This window comes from Colias eurytheme, chromosome 24, assembly GCF_061535395.1.
Source record: "Colias eurytheme isolate Ceu_HAF_F1 chromosome 24, ilColEury1 Martin Lab GWU primary, whole genome shotgun sequence".
Classification (NCBI taxonomy): domain Eukaryota; kingdom Metazoa; phylum Arthropoda; class Insecta; order Lepidoptera; family Pieridae; genus Colias; species Colias eurytheme.
The window spans coordinates 7,034,183-7,047,571 of record NC_143003.1 but is presented as its reverse complement, the minus strand read 5'-3'; the positions used below and the strand labels follow the sequence as shown (position 1 = coordinate 7,047,571).

General features: G+C 35.8%; 1 protein-coding gene across 1 annotated transcript in view; it reads right to left on the bottom strand.

Annotated features, from left to right (window-relative positions):
• The window catches only part of bt (projectin protein bent), a 152,059-nt gene that overhangs the window by 10,342 nt on the left and 128,328 nt on the right, over nt 1-13,389 (bottom strand). The window contains exons 139-149 of the mRNA XM_090115688.1: nt 13,133-13,249; nt 12,319-12,484; nt 10,818-10,978; nt 10,239-10,397; nt 3,678-3,885; nt 2,692-2,878; nt 2,215-2,369; nt 1,720-1,872; nt 1,107-1,230; nt 652-751; nt 84-249 (exon numbers count right to left, since the gene is read on the bottom strand). Coding sequence (XP_089971814.1) covers nt 84-249; nt 652-751; nt 1,107-1,230; nt 1,720-1,872; nt 2,215-2,369; nt 2,692-2,878; nt 3,678-3,885; nt 10,239-10,397; nt 10,818-10,978; nt 12,319-12,484; nt 13,133-13,249 — 1,696 coding nt within the window. The remainder of the gene's footprint in view (nt 1-83; nt 250-651; nt 752-1,106; nt 1,231-1,719; nt 1,873-2,214; nt 2,370-2,691; nt 2,879-3,677; nt 3,886-10,238; nt 10,398-10,817; nt 10,979-12,318; nt 12,485-13,132; nt 13,250-13,389) is intronic.

Below are 13,389 nucleotides of genomic sequence, written 5' to 3'. Positions count from 1 at the left end.
AATTATTACTATTATTTTGTTAGATCTGGTCCTTCGAGTCGGATCTATCTATCTTATACATACATACAGGCTAATGTACTTACCTCTTCATATACTTAACAGACTGTCTCAACTCTCTGTTATTATGCGACCACGTGACGGTTGGCGCTGCACATGCAATGATGCGGCAGTACAGCTTCACAGACTGGCCCTCGTAGCAGAACGCTGATTGGGGCTTGATCACGAACCGCGGGGCCGCTTGGCGACGGTCTGCGGGTGGACAGATAGACAGATTATTGATGTGTCCGACAGGCGAGGCAGTATTGTAAGGATTTGTCGTATTTTTCCCGTTTGGGTGTTTTATCTATACTAATATTATAAAGAGGAAAGGTTTGTATGTATGTATGTATATTTTAAAAAGCGACCACTATAAAATAATACAAAAGAATTCTGGATACATTTAGTTACACATTAGTTATTACAAACAGCATGTTGACTAATAATATTTGGATCCGTATAGCATTTTATAACCATACGATATTGAACTGTATAAAAAATCAATATTATAAAATATAAACAGTCAATAATTTTCATCAATAAGTTTTATCCTTGCTTATACTTTCAGTTTATTCTTACATTACTGAGAAATAAATATAAATAAATAGCACGTACCGAATTGTCCGTCATAGATCTTCCATTTCTCAATGAGAAGTTTACGCAGCGAGCTGTACTCGCTTATCCTGCCGATCGGCAGCACGAATGATGACCAGTTCTGAAAATTATGTGAAGATTAGTACATATCTTCCATAAGAAAATGTGGATAGCAATAAATAATAAGATTTTTTTTTAATTTCGATACTCTAATTTATAAAAATATTCAAGTCAGGTAAGTCAATGTGTGATCAAAATACAAAGACATTAGAGCAAATGTGAAATAGCTACCTTATATTCCATACAAGAAAAGGAAAAGAAGAAAACTATCAGAGAACGATGTGTGTCAGAAGTGAAACTTCTTTGTCAAAATTCAGCGAGAGAGAGGGTATTACATAGAAAGAAGTTAGTAATGTAAAAGAGAATACAGCGGGTACGTAGACAACAATATATTTTTTACAATAAATGAAACATACCTGGTATTTAGCCCTTAGTCTATCCCTGAGCGCCTCCAAGCGAGCCGCAGCGATAGTTGTGCGACTAGCAACGTCGCCCGCCAACCAGCGGTGCGCTAGGCATTCGTGTGCTGTCATACGTTTTCTTGAAGAAAAAATTGATATTTAGAGGAAAATATTATGTTTACTAAGATCCGTAGAGGGAAGGGCAGAAGCTTTTTGAAAATGGACATGGAATTGTAAGACAAAACAAATGTTGTCTCCGTTTCAGAGATTGAAAATATTTTATGTACGCAGAAATTCAATAATTTATGGTAAAACGTTTGAAGAAAAACAATTTATCAATAATTCTGCAGGAAACTGGTTAAATGTAACCGCTCTGCGAGCGAGAATATTATTTCAATATGCATTAACTATTAAGCCAACTCTCACACGACATTTCTAACAACATGTCGATTCAAATTCGTTGTTTACCATGAATTGGCTTATTAGTAGAAACTAACCATTCTTTAATATGTCAGATAAAAATTCCACCAACATTTATAAGGGTATAAGTTTGGCATTAGACTTTTTCCGATAAACTTTTAACATAGAGCTTATCAAAATAAAAGAAAGTGCCCAAAAATCCACTTACTCCTTATTCTTAACCAGCAGGCGTCTGATAAAGTCCTTAGCATCATCAGACACATGCTGGAAGGCCTCCTCGTCGAACTCCCAGTCGCAAGCCTTGACGTTCTTGAGGGTTTCTATGTCGTTGTTACCCGCGAACGGTGATAGCCCGGATAGTCTGGAATTGATGAAGAGAATTTGATGAAATATGTTTAAAACTGTAGTACAGATCTGTTCCTAGGAAGAAAGGCGTATCTAACAAAAACTAAAAACTGAGAAATAAATATTTTGCGCTAAATAAAATTTTAAAATGCTATATGCGAATTAAAACAGCCCATTTATAAATCAAATAAATAAAAAATAATAATTGGTTTATAAATTTTAAATATGAGGATTTCAGTCGAGAAGCATTTGTTTTTTTTTAATCCAGTCAATTTGAACCAAGGTACTTAGCGACATGAAAATATTAACTCATCTATTGAGTACCTTTAAGAATTAAGAATAAAAAGGCAATACTCACAATACATAAGCGAGAACACCAACGGCCCACATGTCTGTGTAGAAGCCGACAGGTTCTCGTTCCACGATTTCTGGCGCAGCAAATTCGGCTGTGCCGGTGGATATCTTGACAACTTCGTTAGGATCAAGTTTGGTGGCTAGACCGAAGTCAATGATCTGTAAAAATAATAAGAATTATTAGAATAAATTTTCTTTTCTAATTTTAAACTAGAAACACGTCATAGTGTCAAGACAAATTAACTTGTACACAGGGGATAAAAACGTTGAAAGATTTTATTGCAATTGTAATGTTCTTTACGTTTCACGTCGAACTTGTCACATATTTATAAATTCAGAACCCCGGCCTGTTTAAAATCACCAATGCCATATAATATTATATGTGCTAAATTCTTATAGTAATAAATACCATAATAAAAAAAGGTCCGAAAAACTAACAAAGGTATAACAAAGGTATAATCAATAAAATAGCTCTTATCACCTTAACATCAGTGCCCATTCTCGTCTGGCACATAACATTTTCTGGCTTCAGGTCCAAATGTATGATATTCTGTTCGTGCATGTGTTTGACTCCTTCACAAACTTGTCGCATGTAGTGAGCTGCTTCTGCTTCGCTCATGTTGTATCCTGGCTCTGTTATACGCTCGAATAACTCGCCTCCGGATAGGCTGAAAGGTAGGTAGTTATTTAGGGCCGATTTTTCAACGCTTTGATAAAACTTATCCGTACAATAAAATATTACACGATAATATTAAAATGTCACGTAAACTGTCAAATATGGGCAATTAGAATACGTTTTTAAAATGGTAGTTTTATACATTATTCGACGAATAAGTTTTAACCAAGGATTGAAAAATCGACCCTTAGTAAAGTAGTAGGATTGGTAATTTAGTTAAAAGTAGTAGTAAAATAAGAAGTGTCGCTAGGTGTTTGTTGAAGCAACAATTGGACAATGTTGCTGGAAATAGGAAACTTTTCAACATGTGTTATGGACTCTGCAACATCCTGTCAAATGCCCGTAACTGATATAAATGTTACTTAATTGATAATTCAACTTTGTTGCTCAAGAAATGTTCATTATGAATACGATAAGACATAAAATCATAGGATTTACTGGACTTTTTTTATGCTATTAAAATCACTGTCCATAATAAAATGCAGTGCTTAGGTACTTTAATTGACAATTTTACAGCAATAGATTTTTCACTGTTAAGCTATTGCATAGCTTCTATCGCGGGCCTTGAGCGCGGGGACCGAATCCAGAAATTCCGTAACGATAAAACCTCACGCTCCCCACTCCGACGGGCGCGGAGGTGTGGCTTGAAGGCATAGCATGCAATAGCTTTACCGCGGCAGTCCCCGAGTGACACAAGTCTTTTTTTGTCATTTTACTAAGACGTTGCAAATTCACACCTATTATACCCATTATAAACCAGTAATACATTAAATACTTCACAGCATACTCACAACTCAAATATCAGCACCATCTCGTCATCATCCTCAAACGCATCGTGCAAGTTGATCAGCTTCCTATGATGAAGCTGGTTCATGATATCTATCTCTTTCTTGATAAGTTCCTTCTCCATAGCCCCAGTGACGGGTATGAACTTGGCAGCGAAGATATTGCCCGTGGCCCGTTCGCGGCAACGGTGGACCACACCGAACGCGCCTGTGCCTACAACATTATGCAAACCTTAGGCAACTGGGGTGAAATGAACCAATTTTGAGGTACGTAAAGCTGGCGATGAAAAATTAGCGAAATTCAAAAAAAACAACACCAGAATTTGTTGCTTATTTGTTGCTAATTAGTTGCTATAATGACGATTTTGTTGCTCAACCCGTTCGCTGAAAATCAGCAAAAGTTCTAGCTTAACGTTAAGGTAGCGTGCAGAAATCGGAAAAAGGGATGGATCGTTGCAAAAATGCAGATGAATTTGTTGCTAATTTGTTGCTGCATAAAAACAGTGAAAATTTTGAATTTTTTTCATTGGCGCCAAAAATAACACTGGCCACGCCAGCTTAACTGTCGATTTTCGGTAGTAAAACATAAAAAAAAAATTTGTTGCTCCTCACATCGTTCACTGGCACAGTGAACAGAGCCAGCAACAAAATAGAAACCGGAAGTAGAGTTAATTTTGAAACCGGTTTGCTAGAAAATCGTCAACGCCAGCTTAACTGTCGATTTTCAGTAGTGAAACATAAAAAAAAAAATTGTTGCTCCTCACATCGTTCACCGGCGCAGTGTACAGAGCCAGCAACAAAATAGAAACCGGAAGTAGAGTTAATTTTGAAACCGGTTTGCTAGAATATCGTCCACGCCAGCTTAACTGTCGATTTTCGGTAGTAAAACATAAAAAAAAAATTTGTTGCTCCTCACATCGTTCACTGGCACAGTGTACAGAGCCAGCAACAAAATAGAAACCGGAAGTAGAGTTAATTTTGAAACCGGTTTGCTAGAAAATCGTCAACGCCAGCTTAACTGTCGATTTTCGGTAGTGAAACATAAAAAAAAATTGTTGCTCCGCACATCGTTCACCGGCACAGTGTACAGAGCCAGCAACAAAATAGAAACCGGAAGTAGAGTTAATTTTGAAACCGGTTTGCTAGAAAATCGTCAACGCCAGCTTAACTGTCGATTTTCAGTAGTGAAACATAAAAAAAAAATTTGTTGCTCCTCACATCGTTCACCGGCGCAGTATACAGAGCCAGCAACAAAATAGAAACCGGAAGTAGAGTTAATTTTGAAACCGGTTTGCTAGAAAATCGTCAACGCCAGCTTAACTGTCGATTTTCGGTAGTGAAACATAAAAAAAAATTGTTGCTCCTCACATCGTTCACTGGTACAGTGTACAGAGCCAGCAACAAAACCGAAAATCGACAGTTAAGCTGGCGTGGACGATTTTCTAGCAAACCGGTTTCAAAATTAACTCTACTTCCGGTTTCTATTTTGTTGCTGGCTCTGTACACTGTGCCGGTGAACGATGTGAGGAGCAACAAATTTTTTTTTATGTTTCACTACCGAAAATCGACAGTTAAGCTGGCGTGGACGATTTTCTAGCAAACTGGTTTCAAAATTAACTCTACTTCCGGTTTCTATTTTGTTGCTGGCTCTGTACACTGTGCCGGTGAACGATGTGAGGAGCAACAAATTTTTTTTTATGTTTCACTACCGAAAATCGACAGTTAAGCTGGCGTGGACGATTTTCTAGCAAACCGGTTTCAAAATTAACTCTACCTCCGGTTTCTATTTTGTTGCTGGCTCTGTACACTGTGCCGGTGAACGATGTGAGGAGCAACAAATTTTTTTTTTATGTTTCACTATCGAAAATCGACAGTTAAGCTGGCGTGGACGATTTTCTAGCAAACCGGTTTCAAAATTAACTCTACTTCCGGTTTCTATTTTGTTGCTGGCTCTGTACACTGTGCCAGTGAACGATGTGAGGAGCAACAAATTTTTTTTTATGTTTCACTACCGAAAATCGACAGTTAAGCTGGCGTGGACGATTTTCTAGCAAACTGGTTTCAAAATTAACTCTACCTTCGGTTTCTATTTTGTTGCTGGCTCTGTACACTGTGCCAGTGAACGATGTGAGGAGCAACAATTTTTTTTGTATGTTTCACTACCGAAAATCGACAGTTAAGCTGGCGTGGACGATTTTCTAGCAAACCGGTTTCAAAATTAACTCTACCTCCGGTTTCTATTTTGTTGCTGGCTCTGTACACTGTGCCAGTGAACGATGTGAGGAGCAACAAATTTTTTTTTTATGTTTCACTACCGAAAATCGACAGTTAAGTTGGCGTGGACGATTTTCTAGCAAACCGGTTTCAAAATTAACTCTACCTCCGGTTTCTATTTTGTTGCTGGCTCTGTTCACTGTGCCAGTGAACGATGTGAGGAGCAACAAATTTTTTTTTTATGTTTTACTACCGAAAATCGACAGTTAAGCTGGCGTGGACGATTTTCTAGCAAACCGGTTTCAAAATTAACTCTACTTCCGGTTTCTATTTTGTTGCTGGCTCTGTACACTGTGCCGGTGAACGATGTGAGGAGCAATAAATTTTTTTTTATGGTTCACTACCGAAAATCGACAGTTAAGCTGGCGTGGACGATTTTCTAGCAAACCGGTTTCAAAATTAACTCTACTTCCGGTTTCTATTTTGTTGCTGGCTCTGTACACTGTGCCGGTGAACGATGTGAGGAGCAACAAATTTTTTTTTATGTTTCACTACCGAAAATCGACAGTTAAGCTGGCGTGGACGATTTTCTAGCAAACTGGTTTCAAAATTAACTCTACTTCCGGTTTCTATTTTGTTGCTGGCTCTGTACACTGTGCCGGTGAACGATGTGAGGAGCAACAATTTTTTTTTTATGTTTCACTACCGAAAATCGACAGTTAAGCTGGCGTGGACGATTTTCTAGCAAACCGGTTTCAAAATTAACTCTACCTCCGGTTTCTATTTTGTTGCTGGCTCTGAACACTGTGCCAGTGAACGATGTGAGGAGCAACAAATTTTTTTTTTATGTTTCACTACCGAAAATCGACAGTTAAGCTGGCGTGGACGATTTTCTAGCAAACTGGTTTCAAAATTAACTCTACTTCCGGTTTCTATTTTGTTGCTGGCTCTGTACACTGTGCCAGTGAACGATGTGAGGAGCAACAATTTTTTTTGTATGTTTCACTACCGAAAATCGACAGTTAAGCTGGCGTGGACGATTTTCTAGCAAACCGGTTTCAAAATTAACTCTACCTCCGGTTTCTATTTTGTTGCTGGCTCTGTACACTGTGCCAGTGAACGATGTGAGGAGCAACAAATTTTTTTTTATGTTTCACTACCGAAAATCGACAGTTAAGTTGGCGTGGACGATTTTCTAGCAAACCGGTTTCAAAATTAACTCTACCTCCGGTTTCTATTTTGTTGCTGGCTCTGTTCACTGTGCCAGTGAACGATGTGAGGAGCAACAAATTTTTTTTTTATGTTTTACTACCGAAAATCGACAGTTAAGCTGGCGTGGACGATTTTCTAGCAAACCGGTTTCAAAATTAACTCTACTTCCGGTTTCTATTTTGTTGCTGGCTCTGTACACTGTGCCGGTGAACGATGTGAGGAGCAATAAATTTTTTTTTATGGTTCACTACCGAAAATCGACAGTTAAGCTGGCGTGGACGATTTTCTAGCAAACCGGTTTCAAAATTAACTCTACTTCCGGTTTCTATTTTGTTGCTGGCTCTGTACACTGTGCCGGTGAACGATGTGAGGAGCAACAAATTTTTTTTTATGTTTCACTACCGAAAATCGACAGTTAAGCTGGCGTGGACGATTTTCTAGCAAACTGGTTTCAAAATTAACTCTACTTCCGGTTTCTATTTTGTTGCTGGCTCTGTACACTGTGCCGGTGAACGATGTGAGGAGCAACAAATTTTTTTTTATGTTTCACTACCGAAAATCGACAGTTAAGCTGGCGTGGACGATTTTCTAGCAAACCGGTTTCAAAATTAACTCTACTTCCGGTTTCTATTTTGTTGCTGGCTCTGTACACTGTGCGGGTGAACGATGTGAGGAGCAACAATTTTTTTTTTATGTTTCACTACCGAAAATCGACAGTTAAGCTGGCGTGGACGATTTTCTAGCAAACCGGTTTCAAAATTAACTCTACTTCCGGTTTCTATTTTGTTGCTGGCTCTGTACACTGTGCCGGTGAACGATGTGAGGAGCAACAAATTTTTTTTTATGTTTCACTACCTAAAATCGACAGTTAAGCTGGCGTGGACGATTTTCTAGCAAACCGGTTTCAAAATTAACTCTACTTCCGGTTTCTATTTTGTTGCTGGCTCTGTACACTTTGTCAGTGAACGATGTGAGGAGCAACAAATTTTTTTTTATGTTTCACTACCGAAAATCGACAATTAAGTTGACGTGGCCAGTGTTATTTTTGGCGCCAATGAAAAAAATTCAAAATTTTCACTGTTTTTATGCAGCAACAAATTAGCAACAAATACATCTGCATTTTTGCAACGATCCATCCCTTTTTCCGATTTCTGCACGCTACCTTAACGTTAAGCTAGAACTGTTGCTGATTTTCAGCGAACGGGTTGAGCAACAAAATCGTCATTATAGCAACTAATTAGCAACAAATAAGCAACAAATTCTGGTGTTGTTTTTTTTTAATTTCGCTAATTTTTCATCGCCAGCTTTACGTACCTCCAATTTTGTCTTGGAAAGGATTTGATACAATTTCCGGTATATATCAAATAGGTATGTTATTTTCTTTGTTTCATTATATTGATATTTTGTGAAGTAATTTCTGATCATTTTGGCGTTGAAAAAGACTTATTAGCTGATCGTAGTGTACCTAATACCGAATTTTTGAATAATCGTAAAATGTTATAGATAGTATCTTTATTCAATTAATCAATATAAGAAAAGTAATACTAAGAATTAAAAAATAGACTTTCCGTGATTGAATCAAGTTGGTAAAAGGTTATTAATTTTTGGATAGTGCACATGTTTCCAAGTCGTTGTAGTAATCGGAAATCTCTTTTTGTTATGTCAAAATTTTTGAATAAACTTAGGATTAACCTTGATAATTATGTTTCTGAAATATTATGCTCATTTCTTTGATGTTACATCTAAAATAATCGTCTTCTACGTAACGATGGTGTATGTGAAAATAAATTTATGGATAAATATTAATTCAAACCGCTAATATATTTTATTAACTTGTAAAACTCAAACCGTGTGTTAAACTATAATATTTCTGTGAAAAATTATCAAGCAAAATATTATATTATTACTTCATAAAAACATAATAAATAAATATATCATAAGTTTTCAAATATAATTCGAATAAAAAGCGTTGCATATAATTTTAATGTTATTTTTAAATTATATAATACGTAGATAATTTGATACTTCGTAAGAATGTTTTTAAACCCTAATATAATATGTGCCAATAATATATAAAAATAATACAAATATTTAAATAATCATATAATGCGTGAAAGAGAGAGATGCAAATAGAAAGAGATGCAACTACATCGATCTATTCACACACAGACCTCGAGCGTGTTTCCGTTTAGAAGATCTCACGAAGTCACCTGCGAAATTCGACATTATGTACACTTGTAATAAGGTTTAAATTCGTTCAACTACTCGTGTTAGTTTGTGTTACTAATTCATCTATTTCTCAAGCAACTTCGTGAGTTAAGATCTACTTTATTTCCATGCTATTTTTTATTTAATATACTAGTTTAATTAGAACTACATAATATTATTTTTTTATGATTAATTTGTATATTTTTTCGGTTGTTTTATTAAATATCATTGTTATTTTAAATACAGTGAGCTAATTTAAAAAGTTTCGTGAATTTACATAAAATTGATTTATATTATTTATTTGAATGACATAGTTAGGCATCACTTTTATTGATTTTTTTTTATATTAAGTGTATCTGTGCATTTATTAATCCGTTATATTAAGTCTACGTTGACTTAAGACACACACGTTTAATTTGCATGCAACAAAAATGATCTACTAAAAGGACTTAAGAAATAATTTGAAATTTATGACAAAGTATATCATCTATTCTGTAATGTAGCCAAAATTAAAAAGGGGAATGCTTAGAATACTTAAAAAATACACACACAGAGAGAATATTATACATTTACACGAAAGTATAATTGCTAGCTGCCAAAACTTACGTGTCAGAGGGAGATAGAGAGACATACTTGCTAATTTCACATTAAACTAAGTACTACCAAATAATTTGAATAAAACCCTAAATTAGACCTTAATTTTAAACTCAAAACTAACTACTAAGAGATAACTTCATAATAAATAAATAAATAAATAACTTCACTAATGTCACATAAAACTAAATACTATCGAATCTATTCGACATAAAAACTAACTACATTCAAAAACTTACTACTCCCCAATAATTTCTACATTAAACTAACTACTCCCCAATAATTTTTACACACAACTAACTACCAACTAAAAACACACAGACAGACAAACAGACTCACCAATCTCCTCCAATATATCGTATTTGTCGTACACGGAGCAAGTATTGATCTCCACGGGCTGCGGTACATACTTGCTGTATATATCGAATACATAACTATCGTAGTCCTTGATTGGCCCGTGGTCAGCGTTCGTGCGTATGCGTTTGCCTGTCTCGTCCACTGGAGAGAAAAAATAGGTTGTTGTAGTGTAGTAAGTGTAAGTTACATAATTGTGTTGTAGTGTAAAGTGTGGAAAATAAATTTTTAATTTATATTCCGTAACTAGCGGTCCGCCCCGGCTTCGCCCGTGGTACATATTTAAGTTTTCTCTACATAAGAACCATCCTCGTACTTCAAGGAATATAATAAAAAAAAGAATTATCGAAATCGGTCCACCCGTTCACGCGTGATGCCGTGACCAAGGAAAACGGGTTACATTTTTATATATATAGATAATACTTAGTTTGAGGAACTGCGTGGTTTATAATACAGATAATATTCGTGGTTATATACGTGGTTTATATCCTCTTAACTTCAAAGTCAGTCAGTCAGTTCTTTTGTGTAGAAATTTCCAGTTTTTCTTTTTTTCCGACAACTTACCAGGATACTCCTTCTTCTTGAACTCCTTCTTGATGATCGCCTTGGTCTGTACCAATGACGTTGGTTCGCTTGGATCTGACCTTCCGTAAATGTTCTCAGCGTAAACGCGGAACTCGTATTGTTTGCCAGACGCTAGGCCGGTGATGGCCATTGTTGTGAATCTGGTAATAGGAAGTTAGTATTTATAGGTCTAATGTGTTGAGAATTTGGTTTTATTGTAATTGTATTGGTGGTAGATTATGGCTTGATAAAGGGATATTTATGGGACGCCAATAGAGATAGAGAAAAAATTAAAATTGGCTTAAATATTTGAGAAATATCAGGTATTATAATATGATTTGGTAAGAATATAATTCTTGGTCAGCTGTCTTTTAAATTGCTTTGAAGACCTTGCTAGTCATTTCATAATTTATGAATTTTGCTTGATTTGCTTTCGTTATATTTTTGCTTGGTTTGGTTTAAATTGTTAGTTCATCCTCCTTAACTCATAATATCTTGTTTCTATTTTTATACTCTCTCCATTATATTATTTGCTTTTTGACAGCTTCACGCCTATGAAGGATTGTATTGTCTATGTTAAAATGTCATACAAATAATTATCGTACTTCATGGACAGGTCCCGCCCACTTAGTGATGCCTACACAGAATTATTCAATGATGGGTCGATAGATTAAAATAATCGATAGAAATACTCTGTAAAATATATCCGATACAGAAAAACTCTTCTATTATGTTATACATATAATTTAAACGTAAAGACAACCAAATTGTAAGATAGAAACCAATAAATAATAAAATATTAGTTTAGTTTAGTTTTAACATACAATGCATAGATATGTGGTCTTATTATTACATATCTTATTAGTACGTTTACGTTGTAATTATTATTTACGTACCTGATTCAATTTATGATAATATTTTGAATTTATAATTGAAATGGTATAACAATCGATAATCTTTTGAACATCACTTCTGGTATCACCCGTCGAGCTGTCAAAAAGCAATTCTTATAGTGGACAGACTATATATAACAAAATACTAATTTATGCTTGATACATATTTGAATCAAACATAATTTGGCCTGGTGTTCACCTACTAGGTTAATACCACCATTAGATCACTACTCGCTATAAAAACGCTTCAATTAAAAAAAAAAACCCCTAAATACATTGAGATATTATTACTACGTATAGAGAGGACACCACGAACAAAATTTGATGGCGGCGCGCGGCGGCACGGGCCGGCTAGTGTGTCATACACTTTGTATTCTGCCTTTTATTGCTTATAAATTAAAACCAATCAATGTAACAAATAAATATTGTTTATCTTATTAAAAAAATAAGAATAAACTTATCAATTACCACCAATCAATGTAATAAAAAAAATTGGTTTGAGACGATTGACTCTAACTCGTGTTACAAATAGTGAAGTAGCGATGTCCTCTCTAGTAAGTATTACATAGTAACTCAATGTCTAAATAAAACACTATACACATTCTCACCTGGTATTGCCCACTCTGATCCAGCTGGACATCGGATGCTCTCGTTTCTCCACCAAATAATTGGTGATATCGGATCCACCGTCCCACACAGGCGCTCGCCAGCTGAGAGCTAACGAGTCCACGCCCACGTTGTCCACTGCTGGGAACCGCGGTGGGTCGGGCCGGTCTGGAATTTGGGGAGTTTATTAATGTATAAAATAGAAAATGGACATAATAATATGCAGGTAAATGTCAATCAATATAAATTTAAAGACAGCAGAAGTAGAATTGGGAAATTCAAACGTTTTGAATCGTTAAAAGAGGAAATTATGTAGCACCTGCTTGAATATAAGTTTTTATAGATTAGAGATGGTAAGAGAATCCATACTAATATTATAAATGCAAAAGTAACTCTGTCTGTCTGTCTGTTACTCAATGACGCCTAAACTACTGAACCAATTTTCATGAAATTTGGTATGGAGATATTTTGATACCCGAGAAAGGACATAGGCTACTTTTTATCCCGGGAAAATGACGCAATCCCGGAAATCCCACGGAAACGGGAACTATGCGGGTTTTTCTTTGACTGAGCGGGCGAAGCCGCGGGCGGAAAGCTAGTAGGTAATAAAATCGCTTCGATTTAACAAAATTCTTCCAGATCAGACGTGGGAGGGGCAATTTAACATAAATAAAATCATTATTACTTAATCTATAAACATCTCCACAGACAGTTTTTTTTTTTAATTTTCTTTGATCAGAAGTGGTATAGGTATAACCTATATCACTTCTGTGAAATAACTTTTACTCCTATAATTAATTATTTTTAAATACTTACCGCTAATCTCAATATTAATGGTAGCGGAGTCCTGTCCGAGCTCGTTCTCAGCGGTGATGCGGTACGGGCCCGAGTCCACCTTGCTCGCGTCGCGGATCGTCAGGATCGCGTGACGTTCTGAAATAAAAATTAAATTAAAATAACATAATATGTTATTATTTACCTTGTAAGATTTACCTATGTTTTGTACATAATTAATTGTTCAGCGCAAATCGCTAATTGATTGGAAAAGTGGGTAAAATTATTTTGTTGAATGA